This window comes from Suricata suricatta, chromosome 11 (genome assembly GCF_006229205.1).
Source record: "Suricata suricatta isolate VVHF042 chromosome 11, meerkat_22Aug2017_6uvM2_HiC, whole genome shotgun sequence".
Classification (NCBI taxonomy): Eukaryota; Metazoa; Chordata; class Mammalia; order Carnivora; family Herpestidae; genus Suricata; species Suricata suricatta.
The window spans coordinates 72,594,536-72,616,562 of NC_043710.1; the positions used below are offsets into that span (position 1 = coordinate 72,594,536).

At 49.5% G+C, this 22,027-nt stretch overlaps 1 protein-coding gene across 3 annotated transcripts in view; it reads right to left on the bottom strand.

Moving 5' to 3' along the window:
• The window catches only part of SMCO4 (single-pass membrane protein with coiled-coil domains 4), a 65,047-nt gene extending 43,102 nt beyond the window's left edge, over nucleotides 1-21,945 (bottom strand). Inside the window, exons 1-3 of one of the 3 annotated variants that reach the window (XM_029914629.1) lie at nucleotides 21,890-21,945; nucleotides 18,711-18,782; nucleotides 17,814-17,950 (exon numbers count right to left, since the gene is read on the bottom strand). In XM_029914629.1, coding sequence (XP_029770489.1) covers nucleotides 17,814-17,904 — 91 coding nt within the window. In that variant the 5' untranslated portion in view covers nucleotides 17,905-17,950; nucleotides 18,711-18,782; nucleotides 21,890-21,945. Of the gene's footprint in view, nucleotides 1-17,813; nucleotides 17,951-18,710; nucleotides 18,783-21,889 lie in introns of those variants that run through there. The other 2 variants (XM_029914630.1, XM_029914631.1) reach the window with 2 other exon arrangements.
• Nucleotides 21,946-22,027: the final 82 nt, after the last annotated feature.

Below are 22,027 nucleotides of genomic sequence, written 5' to 3' on the forward strand. Positions count from 1 at the left end.
TGTAAGCTTCAGGAATGGAAATCTTTGAACAGAGGACATTTACTGGCCTGAAAACCAAAAGCAGACTGTGGGACATAGTGTGGCTCCTTCCAGTTCACATTCTGGTATTTCGGCATCAAATGAAGATAGGTCACAAAATCTATGCACATTTTCAAGTTTGTTTTTGGAAAAAATAAAAAAACATAATACTTGAACCAAACGCAGAAGAATGCACAACTTATAATTTCTTTGTCAGTTTAAACAATAGGAAAAAAATACAGTTTTGTTCTGTGGTGACTATGGGTTGGAATGTTTTATTTTCCTCTTCACATTTTTGGTGACTGTTTCCCACTGGTATCATCAACCAGGTCTCTCAGGTGAGATAAATGGTGCAAAGCCTTTTGAAGTGACCTAGTAATAGGAACCATACCTTCCTTCAATTGTAATGGAGAGAAATTGTCTTCTGAAACTTGCTTAATTTCTTCTTTCAGATCTGCTGTTTTATTCTGATTAAAACTTTCTTGTACTGCTTGAAGATTAAATAACATTTGTTTCAGGGCTTCAACAGGACCATGATGTTTCCCTCCAGAAAGGGTAGAGCTCTTATTATCATTATTTAAAAAATCATCGAGGAACCCTTTAGTACATTTTGCCCTTGAAGTTTGTTGAGGATGTGTTACTTAATTAAGTGGACTGTGATAATCACATCACAGTACATGCATATATGAAATCAGCACACTGTGTTTCTTTTTTTTTTAAATAGTTTATTGTCAAACTGGTTTCCATATTTTTTTACTGTGCTTCTTAAATATATACTATTTTTAGTTGTTAATTATACCTCAATAAAGCTGGAAAAAAAATAAGGGGGGAAAAAGCAGGTCAGGCAAGCTAGAAATATAGGTCTAGCTGAAGTCTTTGCTCTTAATTGTCACATTCAACTATTTCCAAACAAGTGAGAAAGTCACGTTTCCAACTACACCATAAACCCGAAACTTTCAATCATTGAATAATTTTCTACCACCTTTCCCTCCCCAAATACAAAAACAATCAGCACTAAGGGATGTAAAGGGTAAAAACATTTTAACTTTGGAGGAAAAGAAGGCTCACGACTCCCCATGCTGTACGACAGAGCTGAACAAACTTGGACTTGAGAGTTAGGGCTAATGCCAAAACAAGTCCCTTTGGGTTTTGCCCAGTGTCTTGCACCTTCAACATGTCCCCTACTTACTTTCCCACAGCTAATTCTGACTGGGTAGGGGCGCTGCCAGATCCAGCTGCTGATTTCAGAAGTCTGTATTTACCAGGTCTTGGAGCTTTCACTGAAAACATCACTATTGTTGGACACAAAAGCACCAGTTTAATCACACACACGGCTATGTTCAGCTTCAGGAAATAGCTACATGCGTGTGTGTAGTTAAACCAAACAAACAACAACAAAAAACCCCGTACCATTCAACTGAAACTGTTGCTTTTTGATTAAATAAAAAGGACCTGGCTTTTCTAAGAAATACCACTTATAATCTCAGATTCCACAGTGATATAGTCCTAGCTCACTGCACATGAGAGATGCTGTTTTCTCTACACTACAAAGCCAGACCATCTCGGCCATCTCTCTGCGTGCACAGACACCGGCTCCCACTGCTACATCCACTTCCTTTCACCACACGACCAACCGCAGGCTGGGGCTTCTAGTTCAGTTCCACATCTACAAGCAGCACAGAACGGGAGCTCTAGCAGGGGCTTCCTGCCGCGGACCCAACATGAGTTACTTAGTCTCTTGTCGTATTCATTATAAAAACAAGAGCAGCAGACAAGGCTTCCTAACCGCTTATCAGATGTCAGGCACTGGGCTAGAGGTGCCGAGTTCTCTCTTCTAATCCTCATGCTACCTCGGAGGCAGGTGCCTTACTACCCCAAGCTTACAGATGGAGAAAGTGAAGCTCGGGAGGGTTAAAGAAGCTGCCCAAAGCCACACGCCCGGACAGGGCACCCCCAGAATGCAAACCCAGGTCCCTCAGACTTCGGGGCCAAGCTCTTAACTATCACATGCTTGGGGCCTCTCTGCCTTCCTCACCCACGAAGCGTGGGAAACACCACCACTCTCATTTCCTTGGGAGGACAGTGGAGCATGAGCTCTGACCTCTTCCAGTCTGAAGGAAGAAGGGAGAAATATAAGTTTTCCCAGACGGACTGACCGACCACATACATACTGGACACTGGGTTAGGAATGGAGGGAACATCAAAAGAAAGAAAAAAAACAATAGACCCCTGCCCCCAGGCACCTAACAATCTAGTCTATAATGATCTAACCGATAATCTCTATCTCTCTAGGACATTTTTGACCACGACTCACAGGCAGATATAGATTTCCATCGTGGTCTGCGGTACAAACACACATCAGCCTTACCATCTGTGATGTACTGCTAGTTTTTCTTCTTTTCTTTTTTCTGTTTTCTCTTCTTTTCTTTTCTCTGTAAGCCCACTAAATTGATTGATTCTGTGACTAAGGATCATGGATGACAGCTTGAAAAGCCCTGTTCTAGAATGCCCCATTTTAGCTCTAATTTAAAAAGAAAAGTTAGGACACTTTTCCTTAGAAAAGTTCTTCCTTAGATCTAATTTAAGTTTCTAGGGCTGGCATGTTAATTACCCTTGTATGGCTGGATTGTTCTCAGGGCAGTGTGTCAGATTAGTTAAGGGCCAGGAATCTGGACTGACTCGCCTGTCTGTTAACTGGGTGACTTCTCCAGATCTTGGCCTACAGACTAAGAGATAACTCTACTCACGCCTTGGGCTTATTACAAAGCACCTATCCAATACCAGGGTACTGGTTTTGTGTCCCTCAACAGAGGCACTATGGGTATGGGTGGGGAAGGTAGACAAGTCAGGTTTGTGGGAAGGGCCTGCCTGGTGCCACACAGCTCCCAACGCCCCCTGGTGGTTCAGAGCCAACTCTGCAACGTCAACAGCTGCCGTTGACATGACAATTGGCCCCACAGCCTTTTTTCAGCCGGGTGAAGTGACGCCACCTCCTTCAAATCTTTTATGTAGGTACCAATTGTGTTCCCCATAAAGGGAGACATGTAAGGTGCCTAGGCTGTAACAGGGCAGAGGCCAAGTCCCTGCCCCGTGCAGATCTCCCCATCAAGCTGGGCAGATGTACAGGCAAACAGGTAGCTGTAACCCGCTGTGCCATATGGTGTAACTAAAGTCTGGGAGCCCCAGCAGGGAGCAGCTCATGCTGGAAAGTCCTGTCCTTAATCCCATTTGCAGTTCTTTTAGTAAGAAAAAGCACAGCTTGAAATTTTCTAATTTATAATGCATTAAGATTTAGAAACTACTACCACCACTACCACCACCACCACCATGCCAAGACTTAAGCGCTGGAGAAGAGCACCCTTGTCGGCACCACAAAAATACAAGGGCTGGGGCACCTGGGTGGCTCAGTCAGTTAAGCCTCCAACTTCAGCTCAGGTCAGATCTCACGTTCGTGGGTTTGAGCCCCGCGTCGGGCTCTGTGCTGACAGCTAGCTCAGAGCCTGGAGCCTGCTTTTGGTTCTGTGTCTCTTTCTCTCTCTGACCCTCCCCCTCTCATGCTGTCTCCCTCTGTATCAAAAATTTTAAAAATAATAAAAAAAAATAAATACAAGGGCTGCCACAACTCCAGGTCTATGTCCCTGACAAGACTGAAGGTCCTTGAGACTGGAAGGAAAGCAGATTGCTCAACACAACGAGGCAAATATGCGAAATCAGAATCCCCAAAGATTGAAAATCACTAGTCACCTTCCTGGTTCCTCTGGTTCCTCTGGAACTTGCACTATGCTTGTCTGGACTCAAACTTACATGGGGTGGGGGTGGGATGGAAGGCCTCCCATTCAGTGGTCAGCCTCCCTGGTGGTCTAGTGGTTAGGATTCGGCGCTCTCATTCAGTGGTCAAAAATGCAAAGCTGAATCTGCTAGATGCTTCCTCTGTAGGCCTTCAAGATGCAAGGATATTACATAGTCCCTGTATATGTGTATGCTAAAAGTCCTGATGTGTCCAATGTACCTGTTTCTAAAACCCTATTTTGGCATTTCTTTATTTTTTTAAATGGGCCCGGAAACTTGAGTGTGCCTATGTAGTTAACATGGACTTCCCAGAGCTCAGGTTCCCAGAAAATGAACCAAATCACCAGCTACCATTCCTCAAAACCAAGAAGAATGGGAAAATCTTGGAAAGATTCTAGCTATAATAAGGGTTCTTTAGGGTTCCTTATGCCTCGTCCTCCACTTCTCACTTTGGGGGAGGGGCTTGCAGGAGAAATCACTAAGGCTCCAGAGTAGAGGAGGGAGGTGGCTTCTTAGGCCTCTGCTTCTGTGGCTGAGGTCTGTGGCAGCTCCGAGTCACCATGGTTTAAAAACCAAAAGTATGGGGCGCCTGGGTGGCTCAGTCGGTTAACCGTCCAATGTTGGCTCAGGTCATGATCTCACGGTTCGTGGCTTTGAGCCCCGTGTCGGGCTCTGTGCTGACAGCTTGAAGCCTGGAGCCTGCTTCAGATTCTGTGTGTCCCTCACTCTCTTCCCCTCCTTGGCTCTCTCTCTCTCTCAAAAATAAATAAGCATTAAAAACAAGTTTAAAGACCAAAAGTAGTAATCCAGTCACTGAGTCCTGAGTGATTTTACATATGTTGTCTCATTTACATCTTTTAGAAGACAATTAGTATTATCCCAAACCCATAGGCTACAGACTCAGATCAAGTAACAAAGGCAGGAAGTGGCAGGTGGAAAACTAGGATGGGCCAGGCACTGCGGCCAGGAAACCCCAGCATGCACCCCGCAAGATAGCATTTGAAGGGGCTCTCTCACCTTTAGAATACAACTGATTTTATTTTTTTATTTTAGAGAGAACGTCTGTGTGTGTGAGTTGGGGAGAGGGACCGAGAGAGAGAGAGAGAGAGAGAGAGAGAGAGAGAGAGAGAGAGAGAGAATCTTAAGCAGGCTCTGTGCTCAGTGTGGACCCCAATGTGGGGCTTGATCCCACGACCCTAGGGATCCGCAATCAGGAGTCAGACACTCAAACAACTGAGCCACCCAGGCGCTCGTAGAATAAAACTGATTTTAAATAAGCACATCTCTGAGTTTTCTACGAAACTTTGAGAGGAAGTTATGGGGTGTGCTACCTAAAAGTCTCAGGTCTACGGTATCCCTTGAGAATCCCCATCCATAAAATGGGGTGACCGTGCCTTGCTAGGGGTACTCAATGCGGCAATGCCTCTCTGCAAAGCACCTAAAATTCCGACATGCCAGCAAATGTATATGACCACGTGTGGTGGCATTACTGCCAGAACTCTGAGTAGCTTTGGGAGGAGAAACTAGAGAGAAAGACACAGTATGTACACACCCAAAAGCTTGTGTTGATGCCTCAAAAACGTAGAGGAAGCACGCAATACTGACAATGGAGGAATATTAGGGCAACAGCTGATGTACACAGAGGAGGTGGTTAAAACGAGTCCGTGACCACCTGCATTCGTCAGGGATCTCACCATGTCACGGCACACACCCAAGACGCAAGAGCACCTAGAGAAAAAGTGAAACAGGAGAAAACCCAGCAAAGAGTGTAAACGGACAACTCCGTGGTTCAGTTATATCCCAGTGACAGGCTAAAACAACTCCAGGGCCGGACGGAAGCCACGTTGCACTGGAGGCCCTATGTCCTCAGTGCTCACAGCCCAGAGGTCCTGTCTCACCTCCAAACAGACCAGACCCGGGAGCGGCTCCCTGCTCCCAGGCAGGGATGTCTTCCTTCGGCGGGGCCCCTGAGACCAGTGTGGTGTGGTGCAGAAGGCCAGACTCTGCCCAGAAGACCCCAAGTGCAAGTCTCCGGCCTTGCGGCTTACACAGCTGGCCTGCGAGCCATTTACCACACCACCGTTCTCTGCTTCTTCCCCTGTAAGATGGGCACAATGATACGCACTTTCCAAGGCCATGGCGAGGCTTAAATGAGGTAATGCACATGAAAGGCTCAGCACCCGGTAAATCTGCAACTGGCTGCTGCTACTAACCAAAGCCGAGGCCAACTCACACAGGTGAAAATTAAATCGGATTTCTTAAAAGGAAAAGGTTTCATGAAGATCGGTGAGGATCAACAATTTTCGGAAAATTCAAAGAAGCGAGGAAGGGACGACTATCCACCCCCAGCTTCCTGAAGGTTTCTGAACCCTTCCACCGACCGCTCTCCTGCAGGAATAGAGAAGTGGAGTGTCTCCTTACCTCCAGAGTCTCCACGCTTTATAAATACACCACACAGCCAACCAGAGAGCACTTGCTGCCAGCCTCCTGGACAAACAAGCCCAACAGGATTTGATCCGGAAATTAAACGGCCACGCAGCCCAGCCACGCTCTGTTCAAAATAGATACCCATGACCTACTTAGCCTTCGAGGACCGTTCTCAAAGCCAGAAACAAGCGGACGGTGAGGCAGGGCCACGACTCCCGCAGACCCCGCACAGACCCCAGGCTTTCGTGTCAGATGAACCATGCGAGGACCCAGCGATGACTCGGGAAACTACTGTGGGGATGGCTACCCAGGAAACCTAGTCCCAGAAGCCCCCGTAACAGGCCCTCACCTCTGACCAGCCCCAAACAATACATTTTCATTCATTTAGACTAAAGGCTGCACCTCTGGTGACTGTCACTTGTCAAGCTACCTCTCCTCGCCCTCGTAATTGTGTCCCAAGTATATGTATCTTCCTCATGGGACGGTGGCTTCTTTGAGAGTAAGGCTGCGCTTTCTTTATCTCGAGACTGCACCCAGCGTCTTGAGCAGTGCTCGGTGTGTTAGCCCGGCTAGGACAGGCCCGGCACCTGCCCTGAGAAGGTGAGCGCCTCCTCCACCAGTGCGTCCTCCAGATCCCAGCCCCTCAGGACCCGAGGGTGGAAAGACAGACTGGTACGTGCTGTAAAGACAAGGAAGACAGCAGACAAGGCCCAGAGAACGTTGCTGTATACTTTCAACAATCACATGGTTAAAAGGGACCTCTGACATTACAGTTCATCTCACCAGGAGACGGGAGTTTGGGGCAGCGTGAATCCAAGGGCTTGAGAGAGACACATGCTAGAGAGTCTCAGACATGCCAACCTGCAGTACTAAGCAGACAAAGGAACGCTGTGCTTCACCAGCTAGTGTGGAAACAGGCTGATGGCAAAACGAAAGAAAACAAAGCTAGGCAAACCTGCCACTCTTCACCTTCAAATCCACCCCCTCAGGGCTCCAGGGTCGGCCCCAGACGCTCCCTGCCCCCAGGGTACACTCAAAATGCCCGTCAAAGAAAGCTGCCTGACAGCATGCTAGTTTGTCTGGCACTTCCCCCCACATCATGGCTTGTAATCACCTAAAATTGGGGCAGACAAGCATTGTCCCACCCACTTAGAAATGAGGAAACTGGGGCGCCTGAGTGCCTCAGTTGCTTGGGCATCTGACTCTTGATTTTGGCTCCAGTCATGATCTCACCGTTTCTTGAGTTCAAGCCTCACATTGGACTCTTTGCTGTCAGCACAAAGCCCACTTCAGATCCTCTGCCCCCTTCTCTCTTTGCCCCTTCCCTGCTGGTTCTCTCTCTTTTTCTCAAAAATAGGTAAATTTTTTTTTAAGTGAGGAAACTAGGCCAAAGCATGTTGCCCACATAGGGACATAAGCACTGAAACAGAGACCTTCTAACTCCAAGCTCAGACCGGATGAGGCCAGATCCCCGAACCCTGGGGCCCCTGCCACAAACATCTTCTGGAAAAAGTCCAACACCCACCCCTTCCCAACACAGTGGCCCACACACCTCAACCTTCATCAACCTAGTGTCCATCAACAGGCGGTACCTGCATCAGCCACACATACAATGAACTGACACAAATACACTTCCCTGACAAATACACAAAACCCAATGCCAGAACTTTCTAAGGAGTTATACACATGAGTGAGCTGCTTTTCTGCAAAGAAGTGAGGAGCATGGGGCACGGTAAGAAACCATGGAGCCAAACACCCACTAATCAGAAATCCCAGAGCTCGAGTCTCAGGGTCCTGGGTTCAAATCCTATTTCTAGAACTACTCACTCTCTGTGACCTTAGGCAAGCATCTTTGTTTTTTTAAGTTTTCGCTTCCTCATTTATAAGATTAAGGAGCTAAAGAAAGGGATTCCACAGTAAATGTACTTAATGCCACAGAACTGTAGATTTAAGAAGTTAAAAAGTTAAATTTCATGTTATATATATTCTACCACGACTTAAAAATAGGTTAACATTTTTTAAATGTTTGTTTATTTATTTGAGAGAAAGAGTGAACATAGCAGGGAAGGGTCAGAGAGAGAGGGAGGGAGAATCCCAAGCAGGCTCTGTGCTGTCAGCTCAGAGTCCGACGTGGGGCTCGATCCCATGAACCATGAGGGCATGACCTGGACTGAAATCTAGAGTTAGACGTTTAACCTACTGAGCCACCCAGGCACACCAGGTTAAAATGCATTTTTAATTTTTTTTTAATTTAAAAACCTTTTCTTTAACATTTATTCATTTTTGAGAGAGAGAGAAAGAGACAGAGGATGAGTAGGGGAAGCACAGAGAAAGAGAGAGAAAGAGAGAGAGAGAGAGAGAGAGAGAGAGAGAGAGAGACAGAATTTGAAGCAGGCTCCAGGCTCTGAGCTGTCAGCACAGAGCCTGACACAGGGCTCGAACTCACAAACAGTGAGATCATGACCTGGGCCAAAGTTGGATGCTTAACTGAGCCACCCAGGTGCCCCAACGTGTATTTTTTTTTAAAAAGGATCTGACAGATTCATAGTGAGGATTAAATAAAATATAATGGCAAGTTCTTACAGTGACTATTGTATATTAAATTCTAATTTATTTATTATTTATAGTAATTTTAACAGTTTTTATTATAAAGGTAATACATTAAAAGCATTTCCTATTATACCAAAATCCAGGAATAATCTCTGAAATAAAGTCCCACAGAGTATTTTTCCTATGCATGGACAGTTCTTAAACTTGGAGTGTTCATTGTATACACTTCTGTAGTCATGATCCATTCTTCTCCACCTTAGCAATAACCACAAAAACAATTCTCACAACAACATCCAGAAATAAAGGGACTTTGTTCAAGGCAAGGATTAAAGGCTGCACGAAACCTGAGACAGGAGCGAGGAACTCTTGGTGAATGACCGAGACACCTGCTCCCAGAGCCAGGCTTAGAGATTCACAAGAAATCCTCTGCCAGCTGTTCTTCCCGTCCCATCCCTGTCAGAGCTCACCCCGGAAGTGAGTGCTGGCCAGGAGGGACAAAGGCCACATGGGAGCTCATGATCTTGCTGCCCAGGTAGATGGCATGGTGCGGGCAGGTCGGCCCAGGACCCCTGTATCCCGGGGGTGAGGGGAGGCAGGAAGGCACCAGGGGAAGGAAGCCAAGAAGGGAGATACTCATTCCAACCATTTCATCCAGCTCCCCGGTGAGAGATGAGGCAACTGAGGCCCAAGAAAGCAGGTGATGTCCCCAAGGCCACAGCAGTGAGACCGTCCCAGTAGATGGAGCTGTCGAGGCTCCGGGCTAACTCATGGCATGCTGCTGCCTGCTCAGAGCCCAGCAAAAGCGGTCAGGGCCCGCATCCAGTAGACCCTGCCCATCAACAAGTATTGACATACTGAGCGCGCAGGGCATGTCAGCACAGAGGTAAGTCCCTCAGCCTCCGAAACAGGACAAGGAAGCGGATTCATGGGAACACCCATCCGGCTCCCAGTAGGCAGGGCCTCTGCCTCTCACAAGGCCAGACCCCAGCCTTTCTGGGGGTGCTACCCGAGTCAAAACGTCGCAGCATCTGTCAGACCAGGCTGCACAATTTAAAAGGCACCTCCTCTCCGGAAGTGCTTTTGATGTGCTTGGGGGGTAGTGCCCTGAGAAATAACCCTGAAGGAGGAATTACAATCTCACAAAACACCTTTCAGTGCTCATTTTCCAGCCAGGAAGAGACTTCACAACTTTCCTTTTGTTCGGGTGTCTGTTTTGTTTGGGGGCTTTGGGGTGACAGGGAAATGAGTGAGTGGTGCCCAGAGGCAACTCCTGAAATCCTACCAAAGAGTTGGCTGCTCCTGGCCCTGGAGAATTCGATCTCTGCAACCCAGAATTATCTTCTCAAGCGGTGCTTCGCCCGAGGGAAGGCAGCGCCACCAGCCTCCCAGGTGACCTCCCTGAGTGGGCTGCTCTGGGTGCTACCCCGGCAGTTAGAGGCAGGGGAGAGGGCCTGAAATCAGGCCCCCCAGCGGCCCACTTCTCTGGGCCTCTCATCACACACAGGCCAGGCCCCTTCCTTTAATCACACACAGGCCAGGCCCCTTCCTATTGAGGCCCAAAGAGGAAATTAAATGTCAGCCAGATAAGGTGATTTCCCTTCAGCTCTGACGCCAAGAATCTGAAACACAATTCCTTCAGCAGCCGTGCAAACCAAACCTGCACAGGCCCCGCCTGCCGGGCCAGGGGTGTTGAAGACAAGCCACGGCCTGGAGTTCCTTCTCAATGACGTCAGATGGCAGGCCTCAGTGTTTTTAGGGCAAATAAGAAGGATGCGTAAAACGTCGTCGCCCAGTCACAGAACAGGCAGCAGCCAGGGCCTCGGCCCCTGGCAAGGACCGTAGGACGGCTCACTCAGTCTCTCCACAGGTACTTTTGGGCATGCCTCCCTGCCCTGTATTTTCAAGGCCAAATGCGGCCTCCTGCCCAAGGGAGCTGACTCGACTCTTTTCACAGCGTGGTGACTTTATCCACAGAAGGACCCGGGAGCTGAGCACACTGAGCTCACACACTGACCTCAGCATTTTCTAAATATGCCGGGGTGATAAACACCTTAGCGCAGGCCTAGCATTCACCAGGCAGGCCCCGGGCCAGGGGAGAACACGCAGCTCACAGCAGGGCGGACACTCCCACAGAGCTTCCCGCCCCCAGCCTTGTCTGCCTACTGTCTCTTCTATGTGCTTGTGGGTTAAGTGTGGGGACGTGGGTGGGTCAAAGACATCCAGAAGGACCGAAAAAGCCTGGAAAGGGCCAAGAGAGCCCTGACAGTGAAACAAGAAACCGCAGAGAAAATAGTTGCTAGAGAATATCTGGGCGCTAGCACACATCCTGCAATGGCCCTGTGAACCCCAAGCACTCCCTAAGTGAGCTGGTCCACACCAGTCCATCTTCAGCTCCCGCTTGGGCCACAACCGGGGGTGGCTCCCATCTCCAGAGAGCAAAAGGACAAAGTCCTCGCCAAGACTGGCAGAGAGTGCAAGGGGATCCTGGAAGGCCTCACGCCCCCTCAGCCCTCACGCTCTCCTATCTCACAGGACTTGGGGACTCGGGTCACACTGTCCCCAGCAGTCCTGGCAGGTGCACATACCCACCTCAAGGCCACTGCTGCCCCTCTGCACGCAGCTCCACTACCCCCATCCACATGGAAGCTCAAACACTTCCGGCTCAGCAGGGCCTGCCTCATCAACACCTCACCACCCGTTCCCTTCCCTCCCCCTCCCTCTGTCCTTGGCACGCCCCTGCTTTTTCAGCAGTGATTGCTACCTCACAAACAGTTCTGGGTTAAATGGTGTCCTCTGCCCGCCCTCCCAAATTTCACATCCACCTGGAACCACAAAACATGAGTGCACTTGGAAATAGATCTTTGCAGAAGTAATTATTTCAGAGGACAGCAAGCCAGAGTACAGGGGACCCTAAACGCAATGGCTGGTGCTCTTATCAGAAAACCCTAGAGGGCCGCGGGCACTAGGCCGCCATCAACTAAGAACACAGGGCCTCCCCGCAACCACCAGAACCTAGGATCCCCTCTGGGGACCTCCAGAACTGTAAGAGAATGAATTCCTGTTGTACACCAGCCACTTTGTGGTGCTTGGTCACAGCAGCCCCAGGAAAGTCACACACAGACCCTGAATTGTAATTATTTCTTATCTGTCGCCCCTCACTAGAAAATAAACCCCGGAAGAACAGGATTTTAGCTTCTTTTGTACAGCGCAAAATGCCCAGCACTCACAGGAGTGTCTGGCTCTCAGTAAGTACTCCTTCAGTAAGTATTTGCTGAATGAATTCTGAGTGAATGAAGATAAGCTTAGAAGAGAGGCGGGGATGCTGTACCCATCCTGCAGAGGGCAAAACTGAGAGGCAAATGCTCTGACTTTGCTCAGAGACAGAAAAGCCAGGACCAGAACTGAACTGGGATCTTGTCTGCTCATTTGACAAGTGATACTGAGCTCCTCCAGGTGCTCAGTGTCACAGTTAGCCCTCAGGATAGCTGCCACACACAGTGATCACTAACCCATGTGTGGGTGGAGGGGCAGGAAGGGTGGGCCCTGGCTCAGTGTCAGCGAGGGATATGACCCTGAACACGGTGACTTACCCCTGGGTCTCAGTGTCCTCATCTAAAATTGAAGGGTGGATTAGAAACCATGTCTACCTGCTCTCTAAGGGGCAGACAAGCCTTCTTTTAATTTGTGCAACTTCTGAGAAGTCTTCTCAGACCTCTGGAGCCAAGAGGAAGTCTCTGTTCTGCTTCCCTATATTTAGGGCTGTACGTTTGGCACCCACCACATACTGCTTTGAAGTCTCGACACCACGGACCATATCTCGTTTGCATACTTAATTTTTACACACACTCTTTAGACCCTGTCACAGGCCTCTGCATCCTACCCTCTGCGAGCCAGGCGGTCTGCCCAGGTCCCATCCACATCCCTGCTGGGCGGCTCTGTTCCTCCCAGACATACAGACAACAAGCTCACACACTAAGCCTGGCTCCCAAGAGTGAAGGTTCCTTTCTCCCTTTTTCATACTCAACCTGCAGGTCTCAGACCTCTGGTCTGCATGAACCAACAGTCCGCAAGCAAATTGGGGACTTCAAATGAACTTGCTATCATACAGTAACACGCATACACACATGCACACGTGTGTGCATGTGTGTGTGTGTGTGTGTGTGTGTGTGGACATCACTCTCTGAGCAGTGCAATTCTAGGTGATCCAGGGTATGAAACCCGCACAGACATCTACTGGGGGCCAACACCATTAGCAGCGTTACTGGTCAGAAGGTAAAAGAATGTGCTTTGGAGCCAGGCAGACCTGAGTCTGACTCCCAGCCCTGCCTCACCTTGGGCTGTACTTGACTTAACCTCTCTGCACTTCAGTGAACTCCTCTCACTAGGGCCTTGGGAGGAGCCCAAGGCAGACCTATGCAAGTAGTTCTCTATCTCCCTCCCACCCCCCCCCAGAAGCAGGCAGTACCTGGCAGTGTGGAGAAGACGGAAAGAGTCTTGACCCCACAGAGGAGGGGACCTGGACCCATTTCCACTCTGAAATAACGAGCCATGTGGTGTGGGGAAGACACTTAGCCTCTCAGCCTCCACTCACCCTCCTCACAGACAAGAGGGAAATGCTGTGCTAAGAATCCCCCAACAACTCAGTCTACCTTAAAAAAAAAAAGAAGGAAAAGGTCTCTGCATGGGGGCTTTGGGGTTTCACAGCAGGAGGTTGGATGTAGGCAGAGAACATCTGGCTTGCTCTCTTGCCCCACCAAAACTTTCCCCGCCCAAACCTCCTGTCTTCCCCCTCCTTCTTTACTCCAACAACCCCAAGTGACCCCAACCTGGCTCTAGTCACCTACTGATCTCCAGACCCCCCTCTTTACAATCACTACGCTATTCGCATTTTTATCTTTAGCAAATGTAATATGCATTCATGTATTTGTAAACACTTATTAAGGAAAGGGGATATATATCGTAGTTTCTTCCTACTGAATAGGTGGTATGCTGAGAGCTTTACAAATATTACTCTCTACGGGTGCCTGGGTGGCTCAGTCAGTTAAGTGTCTGACTTTGACTCAGGTCATGATCTCACAGTCCATGGGTTTGAGCCCCGTGTCAGACTCTGTGCTGACAGCTCAGAGCCTGGAGCCTGCTTCAGATTCTGTGTCTCCCTCTCTCTGCCCCTCCCCCGCTCACTCTCTGTCTCTCAAAATAAAATAAAGACACACACACACAAAAAAAAAACAAATATTACTCTCTATATGCTCACAACAACCCTGTGAGGTGGGTACTCACATTAGTCCTGATTTACAGATGAGGAAACTGAGGCCCAGGGAGAAAACAAAACTGCTTAACCCACACAGCCATAAGTGGCTAAGTGGAGGCTGGAACCCAGCTTGGCCTAACCCTGGAGCCTCTGCCCCATGCTAGGCTGCCTCCTCCATGGCTCTTTCTCTCTGCCCCCCCTCTGAGCAGGTAAAGAACACCTCGGCCAGTAAGCCAGAGCTTCCCAAAGCCCACCAGATGGCTGAGCCTGCGGGACTGCCCAGGTGAGCTCCTTCGTGGGGGCCTCGAGATGCCTCCTCTAGCAGGTCAGGCCCCTGGAACATCTTCTAAGAAACCACAGCCTCTCCCCAAAGCACCCCACTAAGAGGCAAACCAGCATAATATTCCCACAACGAGCCAGGACAGAGGGAGACCACCACACTGCTGGAGGAAAAGACCTGCCACGCGCACAATCTTGCTTCACCGCATTCACGGAGCCTATTCCAGAAACCGGAGCAGCTGACTCGCCAGCACGCAATCTTTAAACGTTCTCCCAGGTCAGCCCTCCAGCCTCGAACCCCTGCCTCGGCAGTGTAGAACAGACTGGTCTACACAGTGCCACTCACACATGCTGGCCTCCTCGGGGAGAAGTTTGCAGAAATACTCTGGCGGGTCACACCGAAATGAAGTGCTCTGCTACAGACCCGAGCCTCTGGGGGAAGCAGGGAGAATGTGAGACCAGCAGCGTCTGTTTCCAGGGCCACGCTGACACCCCTCGGGGCTGGACGCACACGCCACCCTGGGCAGAGTGTGTGTCCTTGAGAGCATGGCTCCTGCACCCTCCAAGGTTAGGACGAACGTGGCCACTAAGATCCAGACACCAACTGTTGAGTCTCACGGCCTCACCAGTAAGCAATGAAACGCCTACTGACACTATCCATTTCTTTCACCTGGAAGAATGCCAGCACATGACTAAATGGGCCGCCTCTACACCGCTGGTAATTTAGCCCAGTCCAGCCCTTGAGAGCATGCTGGGACAGTGTGTGTGACAGTCCAAACGTGTCCCACCACCGACACACCAATTCCGCTCCTGGAGAAGCACCTGCATATGTGCATAACGACAGGTACATATGGAGATAGAGCATCTAAACCAATGAGCTAGGTTACGTGTCTATGAATAGTGGGCTGGCTCATAAATTATGATATAGCTGTGCTATAAAACATTTTGTAGACGAAAAAGAGACAAACTAAGAGAAAAGAGTTACATGCAGAAAAAGATCTACAGAATACATTATGTGAAGAGAGAAAATAGTGAAAGGAGATAGAGGGTGGAATCGGTTTATGCTCACGCAAGAAACAAAACTATATGCATCTGTGTCTATGTGGGCTGATGGGCAGTTTCAGGATACACCACAAACTGCTAAAACTGGTGATCTCTGAGGACCTGGCAGGGAGGCAGTCCGTGGGGGAGGGGTGCCCGGTGATGGAGGAGTTTACATTTTCTGCTAGGGGCTTCCACACTGCTTGAATGGGAGGGTGGGGCGCAAGGGCCTCACAGATTCATGTGTCACTTCTACTATTTAAGAAAAAGCAACTCAATTGATCAAAACAGAACAACAGCCAAACAGGATTTTTGTTCTGTGGTGCAAAATGGCCGCACCCATCTCAACAAGTTTGGGTGCCACACTCCAAGGTCTTCCCAAGACTAATGGAGAAGTTCAAGTCCAATTTCTAAGCCACTCAGGGCAGACTGGATAGAGAGCAAAGGGTAGAAGGGAAAGGTGGTAGACAAGGGAAGCTTCCATAAAGGTTCTGTGGAAACCGCCACTCAGCTGAGCCTACCCTGAGCCTGCTGGGCTCCAAATCTCACTATCCCACCCCTTTCCTCCCTCTCACCCCCACGGGATAAGAAAAGAGAAAGCCAGAGTTAAGAGAGTATTCCCCCTTTCCGACAGCAGAGAAGAGGCTAGGAAAGCTGCTTGGAGGAAATGGCCTGGCCAAACTCCACCCTCCCCGCAAAGTCACCTGTGCTCCAGGCTCCTGGGAGCGCAGAGAGGGCCAAGACCCACAACCCCAGGCTCACTCCCAGGGGTCCCTCCACTTAGGCAAACAGCCCAAGCATCTTTCGACACTCGCTCCTGAAATCCAAACTGAACCAGTATACAAATCAACCGGTTCTGCCAACAAAACAGCAACAATGTGGGGAAAAGGAGAGATAAATCAACGGGAGCCTGGCTAAATATATATTTATTCTTTCTGCTTGCCAGCAGTAGCACTTCTGTAGATTCAAACATTTGATAAACATCTTTTTTGCTTCCCGGTAATAATTAAAACAAACACACACACCACAAACACACAAGCATAGCTAAACACGGAGCGAAAAGAAAACCAATGAAGGGGTTTGCTTCAGTCTGTAATGTTCAAGACGCAGGCAGGACAGCTAACATCCTGAGGTAACAAATTCACTGGGCACTCTAGCTGTCCACAGCCAGGGTGGACAGCAAAAGGTGCCCTTGGGGCAGTGAAAGGTGGTTCCATCTTGGAGGGAAAGAGGTGCCCACCATCAGGCAGAAAGTCAGAGCTGAATCTTCTGCAGCGACTCAAGGCAGAGACAGCTTATGACTGCAGGTGCCGGGAAGCAGGCGGTCCCATAAAGGTAACCTTTGGCCTCCTTACAATAGGATAAAGCCCAAATAAAGCCCAAACCTGATCAACAGGCTTAGCCTAGCGACAAGAAACTATCTAAAGGGCATGGGAGTTACGCAGTCTGGAAAACAGGAGCCCAAGCAAGTTTATTGTGGAGGCTGGCACTAAATGTGGGAGAGGGCATGAGACCAGCATATTCCTGACATGGGGACACTGCATCCAATGACAGGAACCTGTGGACACCAGCCACTAGGACCAACCATCTCCCATTGCTCTGCCTCAGATTCACTGGAGTGTGGCGTGGCTCCCCACCCGAGTCTGCACCCTTCAGGGGAGGGTGGGCTCATCTGGCGGAGCCGGCCACCACCCTGAACTCTCCCTCCGCCCCTCCCATTCCCCGGGCAGCCCCGGCACGCTTGGTGACCACAAGGCAACCCCGCCTAGAGGCAGACTAACTCCTGGGGAACAGCCAGAATGGAGGCCCTGGTGGGTCACTGAGTGCACCAAGGAAGACTCTGCCCCAGGGAGGTTTCCTTCTATGGGGGTCCTTTCCCCTTTGGTGCTTTCCACTTTGCTTGAATGCTCAAACCGGCATCTCCCTGAACGGTGTCGGTGTCAGAGAAACCTGACTTCCATCCTCTGAGCTGCTCCTAGAAAGGCAGAGATGATAAGACTGGGTGATGGGCAAAGAGAGGGGAAGGCGCCTTCAGGTTTTACTTGGGCACCTTTCTCTAGCTGTCAAAGGAGACCAAAGGGGCAATTTGGGCTTCTGCAGAGGCAGCTTTCAGTCTACCAAGGGTCAGTGTCTCCAGTACCCAGCATGCTGACCAGAGCACCAATGAGGAGGAGCAAGGAGAGAGAAAAGTGGCTTGGACTTGGTTCCTCCTTCTCTCAATGCCCATACCCAAAGGGACCAAGCACTATCATCCTAACATGTCCCCATTGGACATCACCACCACCACTGTCCTAATGCCTCCAGGTCAAGCCCCCATCACCGTCCCACACTGCCAGGAACTGGGATGGTCTCATCTCTCCAGTCCCAACTTCATACCCCACCTGACCCCTCTCCCTACATGGGAACCCCCGGCCTGCGGGACACAGTCCGACCCTGGCAGAGCTTGCGAGGCCTCTACCTGCACAAGTCCTGGAGTCACACAGGTCACGGCCAACACTCGGACTAACGCTTGGCTGGTTACGTGGACGCACACGTGTTCCTGAGCTCATCTCCTCATCTGTGCATCGAGGACAGCACAATCAACCCCCAGAGGTGCTGTGAGGATTAAATCCAAGTTACAGACAGCCTCTCTCTCCAAGAACCATGCCAATGATGACTCGACCTGCCCACCCCTGCCCCCACCCAGCTCTGGAGTCTGTCCTTGGTCATCTCTTCATAATGAATGACTACCCACAAACTCAGGGGGAAAGGACACACATTAGAGATCCAGAAACGAACGGTCATCAACAACCAAAATGCAAAAGAAACCAAAATTAACTCACTATCAAAATAATGCCAGAGAAGGGAAGGAAATGGAAGAGAAGGAAAATATTACTTTGTGGAGGAAATGTTTTTAAAATATATAGCTCTATGATTTCTTGGACTTCATTTGTTCCAAAGATTAGGAAGATTACATTTCAAAAGCTCACAAAGAAGACACTTCTATTTTAAAAAAAAATCTCTTTCTTAATTAATATCTTCAGAGAACTAAGAAGTGCTTTTATAGGCTGACTGAATCTTAATAAAATTCTCAGAGAAAGTCTGGCATCAGTCACAACACCCTCTTAGAATTTAATTTCCTTTGCAGCATACAACTTACTATGGAAACTCATTTATGATGCCACCACAACCAGTCAAAATCTGCCTGGAGCACAAAAACTTCAAAGCCCCACAAGAGAGCCTTATAGGACCAGGTGGAAACTGGCCCCATACTTAGCCAAATCCTACACCTAACAACGTTAAGTTTCCCCGCACCAAACCTTCAGAGTCAACCCTTCCATCGCCTGCCCAGCCCTGACCCACCCTGCCCTCTCACCTTACACGATAGCTCGTCCAATGCCTGGCCTCCTTCCAGCAAGAAACCTCCCCCAAATCCGGTATCTCTTCCCTGTCCAAGAAAATGAATGAAAAGGAGACACTCACAAAACAGGCAAAGGGAAACTAGCCTCGCCCATCTTCAACTTTCTATCAAAGACTGTCCTCTCGGGCTTCTGGTTTTGTTCTCTCTTTTAGATGATGGCAGGGCCGGGAATATTCACTGCGTGCACTGGGCGTTGGGGTGGGAAGGCAAGAGCTGAAAGCATTATTCGGAAGTACAAAAAAAGTACCATAAAAGCCTTTTTCCCTTGAGGACAATTCCTACTAGAAGATTTCATCAATCCCATTATCCCAAGTGCCTGTGGGCAAGGGGAGAGAAAAGGGTGAACACCAAGCTTTACTGAACACCCGCCATATATCTCATTTAATGTAAGGCAGTGGTTCTGATTTTACAAACGAGGGGACTAGACTCAGAGGGGTCAGGGGAGGGGCTCAGGGGGCACGCCCAGGCCTTCCGGCATGCCAAGACTCCTGGACTCAAGCTTCTAGGGTCCCCGACTGCTTATGTTAAAATACTGCCCTGGGCTGGAGGCTACTTTACAGTTCACACATCGCTTTGCACATACATTATCTCATTTAACACCGCAACCCTGTAGGAGAGCTAAGAACTCCTTTTCCACTATTACAAAAAGGCTACTTGGTGTCAGAGATCATTGGTAACTTGTGCGAGCCAGCTACAACACTAACAGAGTTATGCTTTTTCGGAGGATTGTTTTCTCACCTCCCAGGGTCTGATAAATGGCAGTGACTGAAATAGGTACTATTATTAGCATCATCATTTTCATTAATTCAATAGCCCTCGGTTAAAGTGAAATGTATGCAGGCAGACAGGCACCCATACATACACACTACACATATTTTAAAACTCCAATCTAATTCGTTAAGCCTTTACTTATTGTAGAGGATATAATTTTACCACTTCAAACCCAGAGATAACCACTAACTGCAGCTTCCAAGAAACTGACAAAAAAAAGGATTACTGAAAACGATGTGGTCAAACCCAATATGGAGTTTGAAAGCTAATGGAACAGAAGGGCAGGAGCATTCAATTATGATAAAATACCAAAAAAAAAAAAAATTCCTCCTCTCCTTCCAGCATCATGGCTTAATCATTAATGTGCTGTTTGGTGCAGCCATGTCATTTCAACTCTGTGGTGACCCTCGAGATCCAAACAAGATGGACAGTGGATGACCTAGAAGTTCTAGTGAAAGGTTGCCCAGGGGGTCTGGGGAATAAGGGTAGAGTGGACACATTATTACATCAGGGGTTTTTTTTATGTTTATTTATTTTTGAGAGAGACAGAGACAGAGCATGAGTGGGGGAGGGGCAGAGAGAGGGGGAGACACAGAATCTGAAGCATGCTCCAGGCTCTGCAGCACCGAGGCCAAAGTGGGGCTTAAATCCACGATTTGAGAGACCATGACCTGAGCCGAAGTCTGATGCTTAACCGACTGAGCCACCCAGGCGCCCCTCTTCAGATTAGTTTTAATGTGCTGCATCTAATGAACTGTGTGCCTATGAATTACACTCACTTGAGAAGAAATCTGGGAATTTCAGAAATGCCAGACGTAACAGGAATCGACTGACGCCTTCTCAAATCACAGTGGAAAAGATGACAGAAGTGTAGTGGCACATGGATCCCAATGTCAGACAGAAAGAAACCTTTAGTACTGTGGCGGTAAGAGATTCTGGGGATCTCATCCCAAACCAACCAAACTGAACATCCACTCCAGGCTTGGAGGTCAAAATAAAAGAAGAAAATTCAGGTCCGCAGGTTAAGATATACATGATTTTTTTAAAGCACAGTTAACAACTTTCTATTAAAGATCACTAGACAGTCATGTACTCTAAGTGCCTCCATGACAATAGTATTCATACCATACATCTTGTGCCAACTATTGTGATTTTATTGTTTTGCTTTTTGCAATCTTCCTTGCGTCTCACAACAGAGTCCATCCTAATTTCTTTATAATAGGCTGAAGTTGACTTTGTGTGAGTGATGTAGTCTCACAAGGAGAAAGATTTCCGCCTCTCTTCTGACTCCATCAGATTGTCTAGCTTGGTCTTTATACCCCATTTCAGGGAAAAGGAAACTGAGGCCCAGAGAGGGCTCATCGAAGATTATACTCCTTGCTAATATACCCTAGCACTAGAACTAGGGCTCAAAAGGCCCACAGTGTGGGTCTCCAGCGCTGTCAGTCGCAAATGGCCTGGCACACTTGTGTCCTGAACACAAAGTTCATTTGAAAAAAGAAAAAACCCAACGTGAGTCATGGCTGTTGTCAAGGGGCACCACACAGGTTATTCTAATAAAGCATCTCACATCTCCAGAACCACCTGTTTCTGAAATAACGAGTCTCGGCTAGAGAATAAAGGGCCACTTCCTATTTCCCTTCAGATACCCAGGACCCTGTGAGTAGATGTGCTTGCTGCTGGGCTTTGAGGACCTGCTAGCCCAAGCCAGGGAATCCCTGAGCGACTTTCGGAGAGGGAAAGCGGTGGGTGGATGTGGGAGGAGATCAGAGGTGTGTTTTCGGATAGCTCTCTGCAACAATTAGAATTGCACACCGTCCAGTCCTGCTTTCCCTGGAACCCCTAAATATCTCATCCACTCGGGGGTCCCTCCTCAACTTCCCCAGGGCTGAAGCACTGCAGTCCCGGAGGTGAACCTGACACATGGGGAGGGGCGGTACCTGACCCAAGCGGTGGAGGAAGCGACCGTCAGTTCCCTCCCGCGGCCCTTACAGGAACTCCCCCATCCAGTCTTCAGACGCCAGAGGTGTCCCCAACTCTCTGAGCCTGGCCCCTCTCTCAGGGTCTGCCCCAACGGAGGCCCCGCCACCGGCTCGCCTCCAGTCCCCGGTGCTCGCCCCCTCCCCGTCACTTCCCCCCCCCAGTAGGGCCTCCCTCGCTCCCTCCTTGCCGGCAGTGCTCCCGGCCGGACACCGGACACTTGCCCGCTGGCAGCCGGAGACCCAGAACGCACCCCCTTTTCTCCCCGCCCTCAGAGGATCCGCATCTCCCGCCTTCCCAAACGGGGCTCTCCGGGCCGCCCAGCCTCCAGCCCAGGACCCCCTCTCCCCGCGTCCCTGCGCCCCCCGGGGTCCGCTCCGCACCCGCACTTCCCGCCTGGCCCACTCGGGCTAGCGGTCCGCCCCAACTTTTCCGGCCGCGGCCGCGTTCCCGCGGCGGCGGGGATTCCCGTCCGGAGCGGCGACCGGCGGACGGGCTCGCGTCCCCTCTGCCCCCGCCCG